This window comes from Panthera pardus, unplaced genomic scaffold, assembly GCF_024362965.1.
Source record: "Panthera pardus isolate Hobbes unplaced genomic scaffold, ASM2436296v1 HiC_scaffold_24, whole genome shotgun sequence".
Taxonomy (NCBI): Eukaryota; Metazoa; Chordata; class Mammalia; order Carnivora; family Felidae; genus Panthera; species Panthera pardus.
The window spans coordinates 107,593,161-107,619,757 of record NW_026526810.1 but is presented as its reverse complement, the minus strand read 5'-3'; the positions used below and the strand labels follow the sequence as shown (position 1 = coordinate 107,619,757).

General features: G+C 44.6%; 1 protein-coding gene across 3 annotated transcripts in view; it reads right to left on the bottom strand.

Annotated features, from left to right (window-relative positions):
* Nucleotides 1-26,597, bottom strand: part of SMOC1 (SPARC related modular calcium binding 1) — a 157,134-nt gene that overhangs the window by 62,022 nt on the left and 68,515 nt on the right. For all 3 annotated transcript variants that reach the window (XM_019451398.2, XM_019451399.2, XM_019451400.2), the window contains exons 2-3: nt 21,393-21,558; nt 20,116-20,228 (exon numbers count right to left, since the gene is read on the bottom strand). In XM_019451398.2, the coding sequence (XP_019306943.1) occupies nt 20,116-20,228; nt 21,393-21,558 (279 nt within the window). The remainder of the gene's footprint in view (nt 1-20,115; nt 20,229-21,392; nt 21,559-26,597) is intronic.

Genomic DNA, 26,597 nt, shown 5'->3' with positions numbered 1-26,597 from the left:
TTTAAAAAACCTGAGTATTAGAACTTCAGGGATCCAAAGAACTTTATTTTCTCCATTCCCTCTGTTTGGTGCCTAGAATAGCCCAGGCTTGGTGAACACCAAGTATGTCACCTCTCGTTTACTCGCTTTTATTTCCATTTGGGGGAAACTATCAAAGATGCTTTCTTTCTTTTTTTAAACTTTTATTTCAGTATAGTTGACTCACATATACTGTTTTGTTTGAAAAAGAAAATATACCCCCACAGGGATTGGAGCTTTATTCAGAGCAGAAGGGTGAAAATCTGGCCAGCGGAGGGCTGAGGGCGGGCTGAGGGCGGGCTGAGGGCGGGCTGAGGGCGGGCTGAGGGCGGGCTGAGGGCGGGCTGAGGGCGGGAGGGGGTGGGGACGGGGGCGGGGACGGGGGGGCGGGGCGAGGCTAGCTGAGGATTGCTGAGGCGCGCTGGCGAGCGTGGGCAAGATGGGTGGGCGGGGCGAGGTGGGGCAGGACGGGGGCAGGAAGAGGGCGGGACAAAGGTGGCCGGCTGGAGTGGACCTCTTCCTTGCTACCGACCGCAGATGGCTTCACTTTTAATGAAACTTTTCTGTCTCCATATCTCCCTCTCGTGTTCTTATTTATCACCTTTCTCTACTATGATGAAAAAAAAAAAAAATCCCACCCCTTAAATTTTGTAGAAAAGCTTAGTTGACTGACCCGCAGGTCACCTCCTGGCTTGTGGTGTGCACCCACAGTGGAGTGGCAATGGCCCTAGATGGGCATGTGTTCATGGCCCTGCCTGAAAGCTTCCTTAATAAGTGTTTGCTGTAGGCCAACTTGTGCCTTCCCCCCACCCCCCACCCCGGATTGAACATTACCTAGTGTCTTACAAAATCCAAAGGTGTAGAGGTCACCTCCCAGAGGCCATCAGTTGAACCTCCCTCCCAGGGCAGTAGCACTCTATCCCCTCACCAAGAGCAACCCTGCTGGGTGCCCATTCAGTCCCCAGGATGGGAAGGTAAGTTCTCTTTGAGTCAGACATTCCATTGGTGGATTGCTCTACTTGTAAAAGCTTCTTCCCTATTTTGAGTCAGAATCTGATTCACTATAGATTTTACTCAGTGATCCTGGGTCAGCTCTGTGGCACTATTCAGTAAAGCTTATTGTGGTCCACAAAGGTGTGAAGACGGTTCTCTGTATTGCTTTGGTCATCCCTCTTCCCCCATCTGTTGGTTCTTCTCATGTGCAAACCAAACATGTCTGGCTCCTTTGAGTATTCCTCATGTGACATAATTTCCCGACCTTACTCACCTGAGTCACCCTGCCTAACCTGCAGTTAGGCAACATCACTTTAAAAGATGGCAATGTCCTTTAGAGAGGCAGTAGAGAGCAGTGGTTAGGACCAAATGCTGAAGCCAGGCTGTTTGGGTCTGAATCCTGACTCTACACTTGCAAGCTGTGTGACCCGGGCAAGCGTACGGGGTCTGGGTGCTCCCAGCTGGGCATCTGAGCTCCCCGTGGTCCCTGGTGAGTCCGACCCTCCATCTGTCTACCACAGAAATCAAAGGTGCAAGAGCGGGTATACTTGGGAAGAAGGGAAGGATAGAGGCCTGCTCCTCTAGCCTTCCTGCTGCCTGTGGGAAAAGTGAGGCTCAGAGATGGCGGGCTTCAAACACCCCCTCCTTCTCTTTCTAAGTGCCTGGGCTTGAGCTATGAAGCAGTCTGGATGTTCCTTTTAGCTCTCCCTCCTCCCCATCCTCCCATTACAGAACTGTGCTTCCTGAAGTCACCCCTGCAGGCCTGAGTTGTGAGACTAGCTTGCAAAGCAAACGATGCCAGCCAATCTGGGAGAGGATGCTAGGTGGCCATTCGGCATTGAAGAGGAGGACAGAGCAGTGGTTGGGCAGGCGAGTCCTCACAGAACACAATGGATAGATACAGTGTTCGAGCATAAAGCAGGCTCCATCCACCCACATTGCCCTGCACTCATTGAAAAGAGGAGAGCATTGGCTCCCACCGTGTATGAGCGAGTAGATGAGCCACTTGCTAGACAAGTCCTTCCTGCACCTGGAAGGATCAGGCCCTGTCCTTACCATCATTTACAAAAGTAAAAATTCACTTTCACGGTACCAGCGGGTACAGGATTTGTTCTTAGGTGATGACAGTGTCCTGGCATTACGGTGTGAAGGTGACTGCACAACCCCGTGAATGCTAAAAGCCACCGAACTGTGCACTTGAAAGGATAAATGTTATGGAATGTGAATTATATCTCAAGAAAGCTGTTATTTTAAAGAACAAAACCAGGTGGCCAGCCCACAGGTCACAGTTTGCCGACCTCTGAAATAGCTCAACTAGTTCTCCCATTTTAGAGTTGAGCAAACCGATACCTAAAGAGGGAGAAAACTAACATTTGCCTAAGAGCAATTATGTGCTAACTCGTGGGCACTTTCATGTAAACTTTCACATGCAACATCTGGTTGTTTGGAACAAAAGCAATGCCATGAAAAACACACATAAAGCAAGGAATAAGATGCCGTTGGCACAGTAGATGTTCAAATTATAACAATAATAATATGGTTATTGAGTATTTACCCAAAAAGAAAAAAGAAAAGCAACAACTTGACCAACAGTGGGTCTATTTACCATTATGCCATTTATACAGAAAGGATGGGCTTGACTTTTTTTAACAGTGTAACTGCTTTAAAAAAAAAAAGAAAGAAAAAAGAGAAGTTGGCATTGTACACGCTATAGGAGGCTTAGGAAGCCTAGAGCAAGCCACCATCCACTAAAACATACAGAACTGGCTTTGTTTGGGGGCTTCCAAAGGAGCCATTTATGGCTAGAGAAGCTCAGAACACTCGAGCTTATGGAAGCAGGCAGGGTTTCAGTACTTTACCTAGAGAGGCCTCTGCACTGAGCCGAGACCCACATGATCGCTCTAGGTAACACAGTTCCACACGAAGACAAAACGACATAGCTTCTAGAGTCAACAAAGACAAGACAAGCCTTCCCCCATGACAATGCTTAGCACTCCAGCCCTGCCGATGTTCAATCACCAGGGTCAGCAGACCATCAATCCCTTCCATACGCGCTGGGGACCTGGAAGAAGAGGGCCCAGGTGGTAAACCTGGGTGCTTCCAGGTCAAGCCAGTCACACAGTGCAGGCCTGCAGGGGTGACTTCAGGAATGGTAGTTCTGCATGATGGGGGCGGGGAGGAGGAGGAGCTAAAAACGAACACTCACACCTGCTTCATAGCTCGGCCCAGGCACTTAGGGAATAATTTGTAGTTCCCGAAGTTGCAGGAAATCTAACGGTAAGACAAGGGGAGCACAGAATGTTTTATTTGCACTTCCAACTTCAAAACAAAGCATCATCAAAAAAAAAAAAAAAAAAAAATTACAGCTCCCCAGGCCCCTCAAGGCCAAAAAAAAAAAAAAAAAAAAAAATGACCTCAGGAAATAAAAAAGCATGTATATGTGTGCATTCGTGTGGGGAGTAGTGATTAGAACAAGTAAAAGTGTGAAAAGTGTTAGTGCCAGATAAAGCTTTATCAAGGAAGACTGTTCCTGGAACACGGAATCAAAGATGGGAAACAGAAAATATTTTTTCACATAGAAATAACATTACAGGGGTGCCAGGGTGGCTCAGTGGGTTAGGCGCCTGACTCTTGATTTCGGCTCTGGTCATGATCTCACTGTTCATGAGACTCAGCCCTGCGTCAGGCTCTGTGCTGACAACGTGGAGCCTACTTGGGATTCTCCACCCCTCTCTCTCTCTCTCTGCTCCTACCCCTCTTTAAATAAATAAAAACATTTAAAAAAGAAATAACATTACAAATGGTGTTTTATATTCCATAATATTCTTAGCACTACAAATCCATCTACACAAAAAAATTTAAATGGCTTGGGAATATATTTGATAACAACCACAAATTAACCACGCTGTGCTCAACACTATGGAAGGCAATCTGGTCGTACGTATCAGATGCCTTAAAAAGTCCATGTCCTTCCAGGGTGCCTGGGTGGCTCGGTCAGTTAACTGGCTTCAGTTCAGGTCATGATCTCGCAGTTTGTGGGTTTGAGCCCCACGTCGGGCTCTGTGCTGACAGCTCAACGCCTGGAGCCTGCTTTGGATTCTGTGTCTCCCTCTTGCTCTGCTCCTCCCCTGCTCATGTCTCTCTCTCTCTCTCTCTCCCTCAAAAATAAACATTAAAAAAAAATTTTTTTTTAATCCATGTCCTTTTGACCCAATATTCAGCATCTGGAAATTGAATCCCTGAATTTCCAGAATTCACGGTACAGTCATACACTGGAATGCAATGCAGCCATTAACAATGAGGTAGACAGGAGGTGTCCGAGATGGTGGTGTAGGAAGAACCTGAACTCACCATGACCTCTTGTCATGGCACGTATGGATCTCTAGCTGCAAACGGATCGTTTTTCTCTGAAAAAGACCTGAAAACTAGATGAACTGCTCCTTTACAACAAAGGATAAAAGGACCACATCAAGGGGCGCCTGGCTGGCTCCGTCGGTTGAGCGTCCGACTTCAGCCCAGGTCCTGATCTCACAGTTCGTGAATTTGAGCCCCATGTCAGGCTCTCTGCTGTCAGTACGAAGCCCACTTCAGATCCTCTGTCCCTCTCTCTGTCTCTCTCTCTCTGCACCTTCCCCGCTAGCACGCTCTGTCTTTCTCAAAAATAAACATTGAAAAAAAAAACAAAAACAAGAACCACATCCAAATGGGTTGGAGAGGCAGAGACATTTCACCATTTCTCTGAGAACCCTGGGATCTACACCAGAGATGAGCCCCCCAAAACACCTGTCTTAGAAAACCAAGGGGCTGATACCCAAGGTACCCAAAATGCTATCGGAAACTGAGATTCCCCTTTTTTTTTTTTAATTTTTTTTAAACGTTTATTTATTTTTGAGACAGAGACAGAGCATGAACGGGGGAGGGGCAGAGAGAGAGGGAGACACAGAATCGGAAGCAGGCTCCAGGCTCTGAGCCATCAGCCCAGAGCCCGACGCGGGGCTCGAACTCGCGGACCGCGAGATCGTGACCTGAGCTGAAGTCGGACGCTTAACCGACTGAGCCACCCAGGCGCCCCTGAGATTCCCCTTTTAAGAGTCCCACGTGCAGTCTCACTCATGCCAAGGATCCAGTGCAAAAGCAATTTGCAAAGCACCTCGACTGTATGTAAAGGAGACTCACTTGCTGGTCTGGGGCATCTGCTGGAGGGGCAGGTGACAGTTGGGGCTCTCTCTAGAGACAGAAGTGCTAGCAGATGCTATTTGGGTACTCTCCACCTACCCTGCTACTGCAGGCAGGGCTGTGCAGACACAGCACCTCCCCCTGCCTGCACTGTCCCATTGCCTTGCTGAGGCCAGAGAGCACAGGCAGGTGTCGCACTATCCTGCTCTCTGGCTGGGGTGGACGAGCACGAACAGTCATGGCATTCTCTCACTCCTTTCCTAAAGTCAGCAGCACAGGTGGTCGTGACACTCTACCATACCCCAACTGGGGCTGGGAAGTTAAGTGGTCATGGATTTCTCCAGCACCCAATCTGGAGCCAGCATGCCCAGCGCAGACAAGGCCCTCTCCAGTCCCATGGCTGAAGCTCTCAGTTGAGGCATTATCCTACTCCATTTCTGAAGTCAGAGAGCGTGCCCTGACCCCTATACTCTCCAGCTGCCCTGCTAAAACCAGTGCACACAAACCACACAGGGGATACCCCTTGTTTGCCTGGCCCCAGTGGCCCAGGGGGCTGGCTTTCCTGAGCTCCCAGGGACTATAACAGACAGTTATAAATTCTCAGACAGTTCTTGGCAGGCCAACACCTTATCCAGGACTGCAAAGACTGCAGACTGAAACACATACCCAGTCTTCCTGTGAAAAAGGCCTATTTACTTATCCTGGAGCTTCAGCCTGAGGGACAAGCTTCAGGTTTCCCATATATCTAGAGGCTACTAAGGTACTCCTAGGAAACATAACCAGGGAGACACCATTCTTGTGAAACTCTAGGGCTTGCTACATCTTGAGAAGACCTCCCAGAAAGAAGTTTGTACACTCGTCTGGAGCCCCAATTTTTGCAACTGCCACCCAGGGAACACCTCTAGATATCCTGACATGGAGGTTGAAAGGTATTATGACTGCAGCCCCAAGAACCACACACACACACACACACACACACACACACATGCACACACACACATATATATGTTCTTTAAAAGCTGCTGCCTGAGAATCTGGCTTCCAGTCAGCCTGAAACCGGTGCTAAATGAGATTCTTTCCCTCGTAACATTGACAGGTCTTGGCATACCTTCAGCAACAGGGGCATACCAGGAATAAATCAGGCTATTTAAATAATCACAAAGGTTTAAGAGACAACCAAGAACTCGGGCAAAGTTGAACTATCAGGTTCATCATCTACACAAGGCCACTGCCTCAAGACTGGGAGAGGTGGCTGTTTTGCTTAATGCATTGAAACAAACACAGAGAGTCAACCAAAATAAGGAACCAGAACTATGTTTCAAATGAAAGAACAAGACAAAACCTCAGAAAAAGACCTCTGTAATTATACAGAGCTAAGTATTCAAATTGGTAAAGAACTCAAATGATCATAAAGATGCTCACTGACCTTGGGAGAAGAATGGAGGAACCCAGTGAGAACTTTAACAAAGATAGAAAATATTTTTAAAGTGCCAAACAGAAGTCACAGTACAGCGCCAAAGAATACAAAAACTGAGCTGAAAAATACACTACAGGGGTTCAACAGCAGGCTGGATGAAGCAGAAGAATGGATCAGCGAGTTGGAAGACAAAGCACTGGAACTTATCCAGACAGAGCAGCAAAAAGAAAAAAGCATTTTAAAAATGAAGATAACTTAAGAGACATATGGGACAACATCAGGCAGAATGACATTCATATTATAGGAGTCCCAGAAGGAGAAGAGAAAAAGAAGAAAAGAAGAGCAGAAAACTTATTTGCTGACAACTTTTTGACCTGGGGGAGGGGGGTGGTGGGGGAGACATCCAGGTCAAGGAATCCCAGAGAGTTCCAAATGAAATGAACCCAAAGAGATACATGCCAAGGCACATTATAATTAAAATGTCACAAATTAAACAGAGAATCTTGAAAGCAGCAAGAGAAAAGCAACTTGTTATATACAAAGGAAACCCCAAAAGGCTACGAGCAGATTTTCAGCAACTTCCAACCACAAATACTCTACCTGGCAAGATTATCATTCGGAAGTGAAGAAGAGACAAAGTTTCCCAGATAAACAAAAGCCAAAAGAATTCATCACCATGAAGCCAGCGTTATAAGAAATGTTAAAGAGACTTCTCTAAGCTGAAAATAAATGGCACTAATTAACAACAAAAAAAATGCAAAAGTAAAAAGTCTCACTAGAAAAGGTAAATATACAGTAAAGTAGTGGATAAGTCACTAATAAAGCTAGTATGAAGGTTAAAGGGCAAAAGTAGCAGAATTAACTAAAACTACATTAGTTATAAGATATATAAAATGAAAGAAGGTAAAGTGTAATGTCAAAAATGTAAAACCTTGGGGGACGGTGTACTAAAAATATAGTTTTGGAATGTATTCAAATTCAAGTTGCTATCAGTCTAAAATAGACTGTTACATACATACATAGAATGCATATGTAAACCTTGGGGTAACCACAAAGCAAAACTTATACACAAAAGAAAATGAGAAAGGAATTTAAGCATAATACTAAAGACATCATACCACAATGGAAGAGAGAAAAAGGGGCAGAGAGAAACTACAAAAACAGCCAGAAAACAATTAACAAAATGGCAATAATTACATACTTATCAATAAGTACTTTAAATGTAAATAAACTAAATTCTCCAATCAAAAGACATAGAGTGGTTGAGTGGATTAAAAAAACACACAACAATAAGACCCATCTATATGCTGCCCACATATAAGAGACTCACTTCAGAAGTAAGGACACACACACACACACACACACACACACACACACACACACAGTGAAGGGATGGAAAAATACCTTCCATGCAAATGGAAACAAAGAGAAAGCTGGCATAGCAATACTTAGATCCAACAAAAGACTTTAAAATAAACACTGAAATAAAAGTCAAAGAAAGGCATTACATAATGATAAAGAGATTAACCCAGCAAAAAGATGCAACATTTATAAATATTTTTGTACCCAACATAGAAGCACCAAGATATATAAAGCAAATATTAACAGACATAAAGGGGGAAATCAACAGCAATATAAGAATAGCAGCTTACATCAATGGGCAGATCATCTAGGCAAAAAATTAGTAAGGAAACAATGGTCATAAATGACATATAAGACCATATGGACTTCATAGATATATACATAACAGTCTATCCAAAAGCAGCAGAAAACACATTCTTCTCAAGTGCACATAGAACATTCCACAGGATAAATCACATGTTAGGCCACAAAACAAATCTCAATAAATAGAAGAAAATTAAAATTATTTCAAGCATCTTTTCTGACCACAATGGTATGAAACTAAGAATCAATTACAAGAGGAAAACTGGAAAAACCACAAATACTTGGAAGTTAAACAACATGCTACTGAACAACTACCAGGTCACAGAAAAAAACCAAAGAAGAAAAAAAAACTTAGATACAAATTAAAACAGAAAAATAACATAGCAAAATCTATGGATGAAGCTAGAGTGGCTCTGAGAGAGAAATTCATAACAATACAGGTCTACCTGAAGGAACAAGAAAAATCTCAAATGAATAATCTAACTTTACACTTGAATGACTAGAAAAAGAAGAACAAAGCCCAAAGGTAGCAGAAGAAGATTAGAGCAGAAATAAATAGAATAGAGAATAAAAAGACAATAGATAAGATCAGTGAAACCAAGAACTGGTTCTTTGAAAAAAATAAATAAAATTGACAAACCTTCAGCTGGACTCACCAAGAAAAAAAGAGAAAGAACTCAAATAAATAAAACAAAAAAATGAAAGAGAAGTTACAACAGATACCACAGAAATACAAAGGATTATAAGAGACTACTATGAACAACTGCATACCAACAAATTGAACAAACCAGAAGAAAGGGATAAATCCCTAAAAACATACAATCTTCTAAAGTTGAATCAAGAAGAAATAGAATGTCTGAACAGACTGATCACTTAGTAAGGATACTGAATCAGTAAGCAAAATCCTCGCAACAAGCAAAAGTCCAGGGCCAGATGGCTTCACTGACAAATTCTACTAAACATTCAAAGAAGATTCAATACCTATCCTTCTTAAACTCTTCCAAAAAGATGAAGAGGAGGGAACACTCTCAAACTCATTTCATGAGGCCAGCATCACTGTGATACCAAAACCAGACAAGGACAACAACAGAAGAAAAGTGAAGGCCAATATCCCTGAAGAACACAGAGGCAAAACTCCTCAACAAAGTATCGGGAAACCAAATTCAACAATACATTAAAGGATTGGGAGGAGCCAAGATGGCAGAGCAGCATGGAAGTTTTTTGTGTCTCGCATCCATGAAATACAGCCAGACCAATGCTAAACCACCCTGCACACCTAGAAAACTGACCTGAGGATTAACACAACAATCTGCACAACCTGAACCACAGAATTCAGCAGGTAGGCAGTGTGGAGAGGTGAACTTGGGGAGAGAGAAGCCACGGAGGCAGGGAGCTGCTTTTGGGTGCAGAGAGAGAATGGACACAGGGGGCAGGGGGGAGAATACGAGAAAAGCACCCTCCCCAAAAGCAGCTGGAGAGAAAGTGGAAAATTGGAAACAGCCACAAGGACTGAACTAAAAAGGGAGAAATGAGAAAGGAGAGGGTTTAAATTCCATTAAGACTGTAAACAGGGGGAGCGCGGTCTGCAACTCTGTAGCTCAATACCTGGTGGTGCTCTGGTGGGAAGGGCGAATCCCCAGGAGCAGAGTGAGGTCCGGGAGGTTCTCAGACCACATGGGGAGAAGTGGTTCCACTGCCAGAAGGACACTTGGTAGAGGCTGTGAGGCCACCTGGGCCCAGCAGACCCCAGAGAACGGCCACATTTGCTGGTGCTGGAACAAGGTCATTGGGGGTGAAGCCTGGTGCCAGATGTGTGTTGTGATTTTCCATAATCCCTGAGGTGCTGCTGCTACACTGTCTCACGAAGTTTTACTGGGGGAGGCTGGCACCTGGCCACAATCTCTGAGCACCGGCAGCAGCACGGTCCTGCAAGCATTCCTGGGTGCGGCCAGCACCTGGTCACTGCTCCGTGAAACCCTCCGCAGAGGGGCAGAAGTGGGGGGCCAGGGAAGGCAGCTGCATCTGAGACAAAACTTGGGAGGGAGGCGCTGCCTGGGGCTCGGCCACGGACAGTGTGGAAGCGGGGAGTGGACAGAAGCCAAACATGAAGGACGGGTGCATGACTGCTGATCAGGGAGAACAGAGTTCCGATACTAGAGACTGGGTAGCTGGGTGACGCCATTTTCACCACTCCCCAGCATGTGCATACACGCCTACAAGTGCCACAACAATCCACCCCAGTAAGCTAAGCAGCCCCATCTAGTGGAGAACAGAGCCATTACACTAACCCCCACCTAACTGGGCCAACCTCACTCTTCAAGAACACAAGTCTCACCGCTGCTTAGTTTATGGACTATAAAGCGCTTCATAGTTTGACTTCTAGGGGAAAACGAAGTAATTTTAGTAGTATTTCAGTCTGTTAGCTGGTCCAACTATTCAATTTTCTTTTTTTTTTTCTCTTTTTCGTTTCTTTTCTGTTTCTTGATACAGAAAGAGAAAAATTCATTTTTATTTTCAATTTTTATTAACAATATTTTTAATTTTTTTCTGCTATATTTTTTAAAATTTTTTTAATGTTTATTTATTTTTGAGACAGAGAGAGAGACAGAGTGCAAGTGGGGGACGGGCAGAGAGAGAGGAAGACACAGAATCCGAAACAGGCTCCAGGCTCTGAGCTGTCAGCACAGAGCCCGATGCGGGGCTTGAACCCACAAACTGTGAGATCATGACCTGAGCCGAAGTCAGACGCTTAACCGACTGAGCCACCCAGGTGCTCCTGTACTATATTTTTTACTTTTGTGTAAATTTTTTTCAAATTCTATTTTACTTCCATCATTTCACTTTAGTCTACTTCAGTGTATTCATTTTTTCAAATTTTCAAACGATTTCCTTTTTTTCCCTCTTTTCCCCCTTTTTTCTCTAATCTATCAAGCCACTTTCAACACCCAGACCAAAACACACCTACGATCAAGCATCATTTATTCGATTTTGTGTATGTGTGTGTGTTTAATTTTTTAATTTTAATAGTTTTTTAATTTTAATTTTTTCTACCTCATTAATTCCTTTTCTCCCTTCAAAATGACAAAATGAAGAATTCACCCCAAAAGAAAGAGCAGGAAGACACGCCAGCCAGGGACTTAACTAACACAGATACCAGCAAGATATCTGAACCAGAATTTAGAATCATGATAATAAGAATACTAGCTGGAGCCAAAAATTGATTAGAATCGCTTTCTGCACAGATAAAAGAAGTAGAAGCCAGCCAGGATGAAATAAAAAATGCTATAACTGAGCTGCAATCTTGAATGGATGCTGTGGCAGCCAGGATGGATGATACAGAACAGAGAATCAGTGATATAGAGGACAAACTTATGGAGAATAATGAAACAGAGAAGAAGAGGGAGATTAAGGCAAAAGAGCACAATTTAAGTATTAGAGAAATCAGTGACTCATTAAAAAGGAACAACATCAGAATCATAGGGGTCCCAGAAGAGGAAGAGAGAGAAATAGGGGTAGAAGGGTTATGTGAGCAAATCATAGCAGAAAACTTTCCTAACCTGGGGAAAGACACAGACATCAAAATCCAGGAAGCACAGGGGACTCCCATTAGATTCAACAAAAACCGACCATCAACAAGGCATATCATACACAAATTCACAAAATACTCACGCAAGGAGAGAATCATGAAAGCAGCAAGGGACAAGAAGTCCTTGACCTACAAGGGAAGACAGATCAAGTTTGCAGCAGACCTATCTACAGAAACTTGGCAAGCCAGAAAGGAGTGGCAGGATATAGTCAATGTGCTGAATCAGAAAAATATGCAGCCAAGAATTCTTTATCCAGCAAGGCTGTCATTCAAAATAAAAGGAGAGATAAAAAGTTTCCCAGACAAATACAACTTAAAGGAGTTTGTGACCACTAAACCAGCCCTGCAAGAAATTTTAAGGGGGACTCTCTGAGGGGAGAAAAGATGAAAAAATACATACATACATACCAAAAACAACAAAGATTAGAAAGGACCAGAGAACAACACATTAAAGGATCATACACCATGATCAAGTGGGATTTATTCCAGGGATGCAAGGATAGTTCAATATCCACAAATCAATCAAAGTGATAGAGCACATCAACAAAATGAAAGATAAAAATGATATGATCATCTTAACAGATATAGAAAAGGTATTTGAAAAAATTCAACATCCATTTATGATTAAAACTTCTCAACAAAGTGGATATAGAGTGAATGTACCTCCACATAATAAAGACCGTATATGACAAACTCAATGCTAATATTATTCTCAATAATGAAAAGCTAAAAGCTTTTCCTCTAAGATCAGGAGCAAGATAAGGAGCCTTATCTTCCCTCATTTTTATTCAACATAGTATTGGAAATCCTAGCCACAATAATTAGGCAAAGAAAAGAAAGAAAGGCCATTTAAATAGGAAAAGAAGTAAAACTTGCAGTATTTGCAGATGACATGATACTATATATAGAAAACCTTAAAGCTTCCACCAAAAAGCTGTTAGAATAAGCGAGTTCTGTAAAGTTGAAGGACACAAGATTAATATGCAAAAATCTGTTGTGTTTCTATGCAGTAATAACAAAATATTAGAAAGAGAAATCAAGAAAACAATCCTATTTACAATTGCATCAAAAAGAATATATATTTACAAATAAATTTAACCAAGGAGGTGAAAGACCTATACACTGAAAACTGTAAGACATTAGAGAAAGAAATTAAGAAAGACACAAATAAGTGCAAAGATGTTTTGTGCTCACGGATTGTAAGAATTAATATTGCTTAAATGTCCACACTACCCAAAGCAATCTACAGATCCAATGCAATCCCTTTCAAAATTCCAATGGCATTTTCAACAGAACTAGAACAAATAACTATAAAATTTGTATGGAACCTACAAGCCCCTGAATAGCCAAAGTAATCTGGTGAAAGAACAAAGTCAGAGGTACCATACGTCCAGATTTCAAACTATACTACAAAGCTATAGTAATCAAAACAGTATGGTATTGGCATTCAAACAGACATACACCAATGGACCAGAATCGAGAGCCCAGAAATTAACCCATGCCTATATGGTCAGTTCATATATGACAAAGGAGGCAAGAATATACAAAGAGGAAAGGACAGTCTTCAATAAATAGTATTGGAAAAATTGGACAGCCACATGCAAAAGAATGAAACTGGACCACTATTTTACACCATATACCAAAATAAACTCAAAATGGGTTAAATTTTGAATGTAAGACCTGAAACCCTAAAAATCCTAGAAGAAAACATAAGCAATAAACTCCCTGACATAAGTCTTATTAGCAATGTTTCATTTTGGGTTTTTTTGGTTTTTTATTGGTTTGTTTTTGTTTTTTGTTTTGTTTTGGATCTGACCCCAAAGGCAAGAGAAACAAAAGCAAAAATAGACAAATGGGACTATATCAAACTAAAAAGCTTCTGCACAAAGAAGGAAACCATCAAGCAAATGAAAAGGCAACCTATGTATTCAATAAGAGGTTAATATCCAAATATATAAAGAACTCATGCAACTTAACAAAAAACACAATCCAATTTAAAAATGAACAAAGGATCTGAATAGACATTTTTACAAAGAAGACATACAGATGGCCAACAGGCACATGAAAAGATATTCAATATCACTAATTGTCAGGAAAATGAAAATCAAAACCACGGTGAGATAGCATTCAGAATGGCTAATATAAAAAAGACAAGAAATAAATATAGAGTGGAGAAAAGGGAACCTTTATACTCTATTGGTGGGAATGTATATTGGTGCACCACTATAGAAATAATATGGAGGTTCCTAAAAAAAAATTAAAAATAGAACTACCATATAATCCAATAATTCCACTTCTGGGTATTATCTAAAGAAAATGAAAATATTAATTCAAAAAGATATAAGAACCCCTATGTTCACTGCAGCATTATTTACAATAGCCAAGATATGAAGACAATCTAAGGGTCCAACAACAGATGAATGGACAAAGAAAACATGGGGTGTGTGTGTGTGTGTGTGTGTGTGTGTGTGCACAATAGAATACTATTCAGCCATAAAAAAGGATTAAATCTTGCCATTTGTGACAACATGGATGAACCTTGACAGTATTACACTAAGTGAAATAAGTCAGACAGTGAAAGACAAATACGGCATGATTTTGTTTATATGTAGACTCTAAAAAGCAAAACAAACAAACAAAGCAAAACTGAGATACAGAGAACAGACTGTGGTTCCAAGGGGACAGGGGTTGGCAGGTGTGAAATAGATCAAGGGAACAAGAAGTATAAACTTCCAGTTATAAAATAAATAAGTCATGAGGATGTAATGTAGAGCATAAGGAATATCATCAATAATATTATATTAAATTTGTATGGGGATGGATGGTAACTAGACTTATTGAGATGATCATTTCACAATGTGTACAAAAGTTGAATCATTATGCTGTACACCTGAAACTAATATAATATGGTAATGGTACATCAATTATACTTCAATAACATTTTTTTACATTAGGTAGATTTATATGTAATTAACCTGGAAGTAAGTCCACAATGTAATTAGCTTAAGAAAATATTATTAAAAGATATATGATATCACACCATTTTTGTCCTAAATAATGATAATCCTGCACAAAGGAAAAAAAACTGGAGGGTTAGAGAATTAATTGTTGTTCTTTCATGGAGATGAGATCATTGGCTCTACTTTTTTACCTTATGTCCTTGTGCATTATCAGAATTCTTCTCTTACAAAGTAGGTGTAACTTTTCTATTTAGAACAAAATGAAAATATTTCTATTTTAAATTATTTGATTAATTAAGTTCCTACCATACCCACATACACCCACTACATGAAATGAGCCTCTGTAACACATCATTTTATTAGATGCAGAGTATGGCAGCCGTGAATTGCATATAAATTATGTCTAATTTATTTACGTAATTCTCTATTATTGGATATTTACATTGTTTGCAAATGTTTGCTACTATAAGCAGAACTTAGATAAAATTCCTTGTGGCTACGATTTGCACAGATTTTTAATTGTTTCCTTAGAATAAATTCCTAGAAGTGGAAGTATAGGCACAAGATGTGGCCACGACCAAGGACTTTTGACCCATTTTGCAAAACTATCCCACAAACTGCCAATGCCAATGCCAATTTACTTTCCAAACTGCAAAGTGGGGGTAGTTTTTTCCCTTTAGCAATTTTCAATAGTTAATAGTATTCAAGCCTGAATATTACCATCTTTTCTCCAATTTTTAACAATTTGGTCAGCAAAATGACATTTTTTTAAAATGTGTATTTCTTTCCTTACTAAGGAAAGTGACAGGACTCATATTCACTCATCGGCTATTTGTTACTACTGTGTGGCTGCTGGTTGGTTAGCTCTTGTCTGCTTTTCTACTAAGATCTCCTTCCTTCTGGTGTGTAAGAATTCTTTATATATTAGCCCTTTGTCATTAAGGCTACTATATGTCGCGTGTGTTTTAGTACTGGTTAAGGTTTTATGTTCAGAAATTTTAATTGGTATTTATTTTCTCAACAATAAAATGTGCTCAGAATTCCAAATTACTGACTTGTAAATGGGCATTTGAAATATAACCAGTTGTACATGTATGGCCTTGTATACTAGCTACTTTATTATTGGTTCTCGTATCTTTTCTGCACATAAGCTCCTTGAAGGCACAAGTCGTGACATTTCTTAAACCCTCCATGCCAACCAGCACACGGTGCACAACACAGAGGAACTCCAAAATGTTTGAGATGAAAAACACCGTGTCTGGGATGTGCTTTGAAGCGATCCAGTTTGGGACGTGAGATGAAAACGAGGCAGAAATGAAAAAGAATCGGCCACATGTTAATTATTGTTGAAGCTGGGTGACAGATACATGGAGTTCATTATACTATTATTTCTTTTTTGTATATTTGAAGATTTCTATAACTAAAAGGATTTTTTCTTTTTTCTTTCTTTCTTTTTCTTTTTCTTTCTTTCTCTTTCTTTCTTTCTTTCTTTCTTTCTTTCTTTCTTTCTTTCTTTCTTTTTCTTCCTTTTTCCCCCCATTATCGATTGATCACCAGCATCACAGTGGGGACTTCTGGAATAACAATGGTGATGAAAATGAATTACATACGCATCAAGGCCACTTTTATAGCATAAAAAAGTCAAAAGCACAGGCCTTGAAATTAGGTAGCCCTGGGTACAAATCCTTTCTAGTGCAGTGACCTTGAACCAGTTATTCAACCTCTTTGAAATTTAGTTTTCTTTTATAAATAAGGGTATTAGTAACTACCTCAAAGGGTTCCAGTGAAGATTAATGGGTGTAAAACCCAGTGCCTAGCACCAAGTAACACTCAGTAGAGTAGATCATTATTACTCAGTGATGCACAAGCCTGACAAACTCCAGCCAACATTTCCTGGTGGTGCTAATCCAATCCCCTTCCACTACGGGCCGGGCTTTCAGTTCATCAGTTTGGGCATCAGACAACTGCTTGGCAGAGGACTTGGCAGAACAGATGTCGGGAATTTCATTCCTGACGCCCAGAAGAGAAAACAGATAAGGCCGCAGGAAAGGACAAAGCACTTAACTCCCAGCCTTACTCAGCAGGTCACCAGAGAGCCTTAACTCCACATTCCGATGATGCAATCAAGAACAAGAGTGATGAAGTCCTTCCAACAGCAGGTCATTCAAAACCTTGACCAAACACTATCATCACCTGGGGAGCTTAAAATGTTTGGGGTCCCACTCCTAGCATTTGGGGGGCAGACTCGGTATCAAGGTTTTTAAAAGGCACATGTGACCTAATGTGCACCACCCTGCTGTGTTAAGTTGGGGTGGGGGCTGGGGGGCACACAAAGAGGACAGGGAAAACAAGGAAGAGAACAGAGACCTCTGCGTCCCACATGAACCCCATTAAAACCAACCAACTCATGTGGTCCCAAGCTGTGTCCCACTGGCCAAACAAATCCAGTCCCATTAGGGTTCCCTTGCTCCCTCCATAAGCCTCAAGAGCGTGATACTGCGTTACAATTCACAGGGCCAAGATACGGTAATAACATCGTGATGTGCACATATCAATATTCTAAAGAATATTAAAGCAGCACAGCTGGTCGCTGGATTTGGGTCTTAACAAAACAAAACAAGACAAAAGTCCAGCTAAGTGACAGCAGAGGCTGGGGGAGGGAGAAAGCATTTTGTCTCGCAGCCCTTGGGCAGCCTGTCGATGCAACTGAAGCACACTCAAAGAGGCAGCCTCATTTTGTGAAGTTGTCGCAGCGTCTTTGATCAAGGGAAAGAGCACATCCATTTCAATCACTGTAACGAGGACAGGCCGGCGGGCCGGCTGTCTGGCTGCCCGGCTGCCCACCGGGGCGAGCCAGCCTCGAGCCTGGAGACACATGGCAGTGCTTAGCGTGTCAAACAAATGAAGGGGTTCTCGACTGTCTATCCAACCTCTGCTGAACTTCAGAGGCCCTCTCTTTTAGCAATTCTGCCCCGACTAATCTGGAAGTTCCTTTCCGGCAAACACCACCTGGCCTGCCCTGGCCTCGCCAAAAGAAAAGCTGGCCAGCAGCTGTGTGTCGCGAGGCAGAGGACACTTCAGAACCAGGAGGGCAGGGGTCAACCTTCTCATAAGCAACACACTGGGGATTACACAATCCTAGAGAAAGGGGGAAATGACGGCCATCCACTCCGCCTCCTCCCTATGACCTCTACCCCCATCCCGGCCCCAAAGTGGTAGAGGGAGGTCTGATGATCTCCCCTGCACGTGAATTCCCAGCAGTGCAGTTTCAAATACGTACACAAACGTCACCTGCGTTCTTTTCACCAGAAGACATAAAAAAATAAAACACTGATGAGGGGGGAGGCTCAACAAAAGGCTTCATGTTCCTTAAGTGACGTCACCCGTAACACCTTAGGGAGGCGTGAGTAGAACCAGAGTAGATATGGGAGTAATGATGACGAACGTGCAAGATGCTTAAATAGCATTTGTGTGTTCCCAGTGTCGTGCACACGGTAACATATTTAACCCTCATCCTGGCCCTATGAGGGAAGCTATAGCGACTCTCATTAAGAACGGTAGTCACCGTAGTAACATGTAATAATATGTACAGTGTAATTATTATGGTTATATAGGATAATAACGGAGATCATAATCCCCGTTGCTCACAGAAGGACACTGAAGCCCAGAGATGCTCAGTGACTCGCCTGACGTGGGGGGGGTGGGCATCACACCCGGGCGGTGTGGCTCCAGGGCCCACGCTCGAACCACAGCATGAGACCGCCTCCCTGCACTCCCCACCTCAGTCTCCCTGGCAGCTGCCAGTTTAGAGGGCACCAGAACACGGAGGACCAGGAGGACATGGGCGCTAGCAGGGTCTGAGTGTGAATCCCGGCTCTGCCACTCCTTGTCCCTATAAATGGGGACACCAACACCCACCTCACAGGCCTGCGGTGAGGCTTATGTGAGAAAATGAATAAGGGCGCCTCTCACAGGGTCGGCAGCCAAGGTCTAGCGGCTCTCAATCCTGGCCAATCTAGCGGCTCTCAATCCTGGCCAAATGTGTGAACTGGCTACGAACTTTAAGAAATACGATGCCTAGGGGCGCGTGGGGTGGCTCAGTCAGTTAAGTGTCGGACTCTTGGTTTCTGCCCAGGTCATGATCTCACGTTTCGTGAGTTCAAGCCCCATGTCTGCGCTGACAGCTAGGAGCCTGCTTGAGATCCTCTCTCTCCCTCTCTCTATGTCCCTCCCCTGCTCACGTGCACACTTTCTAAATAAATAAACAAACTTAAAAAATATGATGCCCAAACCCTTCCCCAACACCCGTCCACACTTCCCAACAAGCGTCAGTCTGAAATCAGCAAGCCCCAGGCCCAGCCCTGAAAAGAAACACGAAACCCATGAAACCAAAGGCCAGGCTACACCCTTTGCCCCCTTGATTCAGAATTACAGAGAAGCTTTGAAACCTCTGAAGCCTCTGCTTCCAGCCCTAAGGTAGTGGGACTCCCCCAAATGGGGCCCTATTCCACAAAGGGAGAAGCAGGCACCACGATCACCCCAACCATGTGGCTGGCTCACCCTCGTCCAGCGAACTTCCCTACTTTCACCCTGACAACACCTTCATCCAGCTGCCTCCCACCCCCCCACCGAGACGACATCCCCCATCTAGCCTCAAAGCTTTGTAAAGGGGCATCCTATTGTCCCCATGCTGCCTGTTTTAGAAATAGTTGTGCCAACGTCACTATTACACAAAGCAGTAGCCAGAAGACAATGCAGGATGAGAGGTGGGACTGCCTGAAAAGAAATGTTAAAATCTGGGTGCGTGCATGTGCACACACGCGTGCACACGCTCGCACTCACACCAAGAATCGTGGGACAATGGGTACTCAGAGGGAGCAGTGCTTCGTTCAAGGACTGGGGGTAGGAAGAAGGGGAGTGCAGAAGGGGTAGAAATAAACAGTGATGGGATTACCAGGGGTTGCCCATGGAAACTGGCTGGGATAAGAAAAATAATCAGTCAGCATTTGACAGAAGAGAAAAATGGAGACAGCCAGCAGGGAGCATGGGGACCAAGCAATACCAGTTTCCTGGCTCAGACTTCCATGCCCCTTTTTCAGGACCCACTGCCAGCTGGCAAAAGGTGGCATGGAGAGCCCAGGAGGGGGAATGCAGGCACCAGAAGGTAGTACCAGAAGGTGTCAAAGAGCCCTCAGCTGTTTCCCAGAAAGCAAAGGCTCTGAGGGGCCCTCCCACTCTCAAGCGCCTCCCCTTGGCCTCAGTTCAGGAAATCGGGCTGAGAGACTTGGCCAAGGCTTCACCTGGGTAAAAGAGCCATCCTCGCTGCACTCCGGGACAAACACCGCCTCCTGGGGCTTCTTGGCTTGCTCTAGGGCCTGCGCTCGCTCCAGGCGACACTTGCTCTGGCCAGCGTCTATAAGAGGAGAGGAGGAGCACATTTCATATTTCACCCGGATCCGCACTGGAGCCATGGGACAAAATGGCTGCCCAGTACTAGGAATGCTGAGAGAAAACCTCTCTGCCTGTGGGTGAGCCCACAATACCACCAACTGGATTTTCTAACAACACAAAGGCAGTGGCTAATAAGTGCTGCTCGGCCTCATCGTCCCCTTAATGTTGACCTTAGAAAAGCCAGGGAGGCGTATTTATACCAGATTCTGCTTATTTTTTTCTCCCAAGTACCTTCAGCCACACCCACCTCCAACCAGGGGAAATTTTTTTTCACTGGGCTTATTAAAAAACTTGCAAGCCCAAGGGGTCTCAAAGATGTTTTATGGTTTAAGAATTGCAAGCACTTTCTTTGGAACACCAAAAGCTCTAGGGCAGCCTGCTCAGTCTTATGCCATTTCCGACAACAGCTCGATGCAGCGCAGCCCAGAGCCGATTAAATCACAAACTCCAATCCCCACAGGGCCTAGGAAAGTGATATAAATTAGGGGACTGAACTGGGTGTGCAAAGAACGGCACTCAGCTTGGAGACACCACAGGGAGTGCTGGGGACTGTGGCAAAGTGGAGAACGGGCTCCCCTTTAGAGGAGGAAGCTGCTACTCAGATCTAGCCATGTGTTTCCCTGTGGGAGGGAACACAGACCTAACATTACCAGGGCTTCCAATTATTTATGAGAAGTACCAAAATCCAGATTTTTATGTTGAATCTCTCAATTTTGAAATGTTGTCTCCAATGTTTTTAATATTTTTAAACACGCGAGCAGCCCAAACAAAACCCATCTGTTGGCCAGCCATTTGGAATCCCTACTCAGGAGCCAACAATAACGTCTTGCCATTTTAAGCATCTCCATTTACAAAAACGAAAAATACGAATAAATGGCACCAGCCAGAGAGCAGCACGTCTCTCTAAGCCCTAGCCTGGTGGCAGTGTTGGAAGGACAGAAAAGTACTCATTCCTTCAGGTAGGCCAGTTCTCCTTCCCATGTTCCCTGGTGGGAGGGCGGAGGGTTAGTGGCAAACAAAATGAACAGATGCATTCTGAGTTTCCCATGAAACTTCAAGCACAGCACGAAGGGAGCCATGCGGCCCGGGAGCCTCGTTGCGGCTGGGCGAATGTGCCCATACTCACCTTTGCATCTACCGCGATGTACCACGCCCAGGGTCGGGTCTCTGCACTTGGCTCGCTGGTACTCACACATGGACTCGTAGGACCTGCCATCGGAGGCACAGATGGGTTTGGGCTGGGTCCTGGAGCAGTGGAGGTTGCACTGCGGGTCACGGTCACTTATGAGGAACTAGGTTGGAGAAAAGTGAAAGAGTACAGAGGTTACGTTTGCAAGAAAAGCAGGGGTGAGCCCATGTCTTACAATACTGCCTCGCCTTGGGGCGCAGGTCCAGAATAAACCCAAAGTCAATAACCCCTAGAAGTGGAAGGGAACTCAGCCGCCACGAAGTCTAACCAAGGAAAGCATCTTGTGCTAAGTCATTCACAGGCAGGATCTCATTAATCCTCACAACAGCCCTATGAAATAGGAACTATTTATTTTGCAGATAAAGAAAATCAAGCCAGAAAGAGGGAATTTGTCCAACGTTACACAGCTAGAAGTGACGGATTTGAACCTAGATCGGTCAGAAGTCAAATCAAAGCTTTCGCCACCGGGATATTCAGCCTCTCCATCTTTGCGTGTAGTCACATGACCCCTGTTTGGGTACTTCCCCAAATCAGCAACTCACTAGCAATCTCTGCATCCCAGCTTTGGGGAGTTTCATTGATTAGAGAGTAGTACTGAGACCCAACTCCATCCCCCTTCAACTTCTGACCATTGTTCTCTGGCAGAGGTAAGTGATTTTCTCTGAGAAAAGGATTTCCTGATTTAAAAAGATAACAATCGGATTGGGAAATACTGAGTTAAACAGGTTTCCTTGCTGCAGGACTGCTCGACATCTTTGATATATTCTTATACACTGTGATAGCAGCAAATTGTGTGCTACTCTTCCTGTTGAGCTAATTCCCTCCCTTGAATCTGGGCCAGCCTCAGTAATTTGACCAATAAAATGCTGTGGAAATGATGTTTGGGGCCTTTTGAGCAAGGTCATAGGAAGCTTTACAGTTTCCTCCCAGGCCTCTCACAACACTCACTCTGAAGGAACTCAGTACATAAGAAGCCGAAGAGCCCTGAGACTGCCATGCTATGAGGAAGCCCAAGCTAGCATGTGACAAAACCAGGTGCAGAGAGAAATGCCCAACCAACCCAGGCACAGAGATATGTGAGTGAAGAAGCTGTTAGATGAGTCCACCCCCCACTATCATCCGATTGCATAAAAATAATAAAAATAAATAAAAATAATCGCATGAGACACCCCAAGTGAGAACCACCCAGCTGATCCCAGTCAACCCATGGAACTGTAAGGGATGATAATAAACTGATGTATTAGGCCATTAAATTTTGTGGTAGTTTGTTACACAGCAATAGATAACCAGGTCAAGGGGCATGCAGAATGATGCATCTCCCACTTACCTGACCGTGAACCCTTTTTTTAGTGAATCCCTGTTAGCAAGTATAGGATACAGCTGGAAAACAGTAATTGGATCACAGAATCCGTGAGCTTCTGTTGCATAACCCATGATTAGGCTGCAGGGGCTGCATGCACTCTTATCTACCCCTAAAGAGCAGAGCTCTAAGCCCACTCAAGGCTCTTTATCAGTACAAGTTAACAGAATGCATATTCCACAATAATGCATGGTAAGGTCGTGAGCACACATCTGGCCACTGGTGATACTGGAGTGACTGAATAATCACACCAAACTCAGAGGATCTAGGGAGGGTGTGAATACAACCCCTGTTTCCGATGTATCTTCAGGCCCTTTGTGCAAAGCAAATAAATGAGAGTTTGACCCTTTTCCAGAAGCAGAGGGAGTCCGCAGGCAGTACCTCTCCCTTCAAGGGAGCACCAGGAAAACATACCCCACCCCGGCCAAATTCCAGGAGAGTCCAAGCCTGTCTTCTAGGGCACGCACTGTCCCCCAAATGCGAGACCGGTTCCTCCTGCGATCCTGACCTCCTGCCTGAATGCTGGCTGGTCAGCACAGGGAGAGAACAGCTGAGGGCTGAAACCATGCAGCCCTCCTCAGGATGGACAGTGCACCTTGCCTTCCCTGCAGACCCTCTGGGCTCCCACACACACGGGTTCAACCTGAATCCTGCCCAAGCCCAAAAGGAAATGTCCTGATAGCATCTCATAGTAGAGTCTAGTGCTCTGGGAGGGAAACCAATAATATAGAGAACCATATCCAGAGGAAGCCCACTGCCTCCCAGGCTGCCACACAGAGGAGAGAGTTTGAGCTGACAGGATAGTGGAAAGGGGTAGTGCCGTCCACACCTCAACCCTGCATGAGATCCTTGGCCTCACTGCCCTCAGGTTCACCCTGTTTGAAACCCTTGAGTGGTGTCCTATTGCCCCTCAGGACCTTCACACAGTCTCACAGGCCTGGCAGAATCTGACCTTGGGGGCCTCCTCCCCAGCCTCAGCTCTTACCGCTTCGTCCTCACCTCGCCCACCGCTGGTCAGGCACACTGGCCTGCTTTCCGTTTCCCAAATGAGCTTCATTTGCTCCTACTTCCAGGCCTTTGGACACACTGTGCCTTCTCCCTTCCCTCCCACCCCTACTTCAGATTTCAGCTCACATCATCTCTTTTAGGAGGCTTTCCCTGACTCTCACAGATGAGCACGGGTCTCCTAGAATAACTTCTCACACGTCACTTTTCCTTCCCGGCACTGAATACAGTTTGTGACGATGAACTGTGTGAGTTGATTAACAATGGAATCCCCAACTCCGAATCCCGCAAAGACAAGGAGAATGTCTATTTGGCTTATGAATACATCCCCAGCATCGAGCACAAGGCCGGGGCACTCAGGCATCTGAGGGGTGAATGTGTCCCTGTAGCAGCATCTCCCACGTGCTATTACCTCAAAAGCGACTGGTGTAATGTGACAGGTCTGGCCTTGAAGGCTCCTGCCATAACCCCAGGGGATCACTGGGCCACTCCCACACCCCCATGCCCTGAGCTTTCCCCTCTGTGCCAACCCCACATTCTATGGTGGCTGAGGTGGTCCACAACTTCCTGCCCCAGCTCCACCTCAGAACTTAAGCTGGCTCTGAGATTGAAAGGTGGGTCTTTTCTCTCCTACCCCACCCAGGCTCGTCTGCCACTACAACTGTCTCTGCCTAAAGCGACCGTGTGCCATGGAAAGCTTGGACCCCAAAGGTCTAGCTGAATGAGGCGGGCTTGGGAAGCCCTGGCCACAGGCTCCTGGATGGACACAGGACACAGGTGGCTGCAACCCACAAAGCCGGTCTCAAAACATCTCTCTTCCTCCCTCTGGATGGATGGCTCTCCCAGACCCATGCCTAACCTGTCTGCAGCCTAGAAATGCAGCCAGACCTGGCTCTGTAATTCTGCCTGGTGAGCAGCCGGCACCTGGGCCGAGGGTGGGATCGGTGTCCTCACATCCAGGCTTCTCCAGGCCAACCAGTGACCCCGAGACCGTCTGAGAGCAGGCCATGGCTCTGCTGTTATCACCACCGCCTCATCTGTGGACCCACGTGCTACTTACCTGCAGTGTGGCCTGCCTTTAAGACCTACTTGGTTAGGTTAATTTGCCACGGGAATCAGCAGGATCCAAGGAAAAACATGCCCTTTCTTTCTCAGGATCGGACAAGGACAGAACTATCTGTATCTCCTAAAGCCTGGGAAAACCCAGGAACTCATCCTTGGTCACAAAGGGATTTGGTAGCCAGACCTTAACTCTGAAGATCGGTAACAATAGGAACTAATAATTAGGTATCACTTCCACTGTGTTCGCTAATTTAAGCTTTACAATAAGCCTATGATAGGCAGAGTAAGCTACAAACCTAATGTTACAGATGAGGAGACCAAAGCCCAGGTAACTCTTCTAAGCACAGGGTGTGAGTGTTGGAAGTGACACCCACAGCCTGGCTCGAAGCCGTGCTTCCAACTACACCAAAACCGCCCTTCTTTATTACAGGGCAAGTCTGCAAACAGAAGGTCCGCCCCTCCTGCACAACTGGATTCCCAAAGTCAAAAGCCATTTACCAAAAGCCTACTGTGTGCCAGCCACCAACCGCTAAAGACCCAGACAAGACAGGACTGCCTGGGAGAAGAGCCTCACAGGGCTCGTGTTCACCTTAAAAAGCAGGCATCGAGGGGCGCCTGGGTGGCGCAGTCGGTTAAGCGTCCGACTTCAGCCAGGTCACGATCTCACGGTCCGTGAGTTTGAGCCCCGCATCGGGCTCTGGGCTGATGGCTCGGAGCCTGGAGCCTGTTTCCGATTCTGTGTCTCCCTCTCTCTCTGTCCCTCCCCCGTTCATGCTCTGTCTCTCTCTGTCCCAAAAATAAAATAAACGTTGAAAAAAAAAAAAAATTGAAAAAAAAAAAAAAAAAAAAAAAAAAAAAAGAAAAAAAAAAAGCAGGCATCGAAAGAGACAAAGTTCCTTTTCAAACCCAAGGAGATTGCCCTGTTCTCTCTTCCTCAGCTCACGGGAGAGGAGAGCTGTGGGCGTCACCGTGGCATTGAACTGCAAGCCATAAATTTGGTTTGGAAATGGCTTGCTCTGGGCCAACAGAGACGCTAGGACAGCTGTGCCAGAGACAAGCTTAATGACTAGGGGAACATTCTGTCTGAAAACAGGTTAAAGAGCTTCAGAGGAAGCCCCACCCACCCCCAACACACGGAGATCCTTCCCACCTCCACAAGGGCTCCCCAAAGGTTCCATCTAGAAATTACTGGCCCCTGAGGCCAAGTAAAAAAGTTCCGAGACAGCACGGGGCCATTGCTAAAAGACTGTCTTGCCCCGTCTGTGGTGTCTCATTTTCATCTGTTTTAGGAACTGTGTGTATTTGTGGTTGTTTAAAAAAAAAAAAAAAGGCAATGAGTTCTATAAAATGGACTTTTAATAGGATGACTATGCCCTAATATGATCACCCAAACCTCCACGGCCTGAGGGGATTACTTTAGGTCCACAGACACTGTTTATTGAGCCATGCATTCATCTACTTTTGTCCTCAATAAGCCAGCACTATGAGCCCAGCACTGCATGAGGCATGGCAAACAGAACATAACCAACATAGTCCCACCCCCCAGTGAGCTTACACTCTAGGGTGGAGACAACAAGCAAGCAGACAGTGGCCATACAGCAAGGGAACAGGATGCTGCAGGGCCTCGAGAGGATTTAGTCCTAGGGACTCTGCAAGGCTAAAAGCCACACAGTCCAACAGAACTGTCTGCAATGACAAACGAGTTCTATATCTGT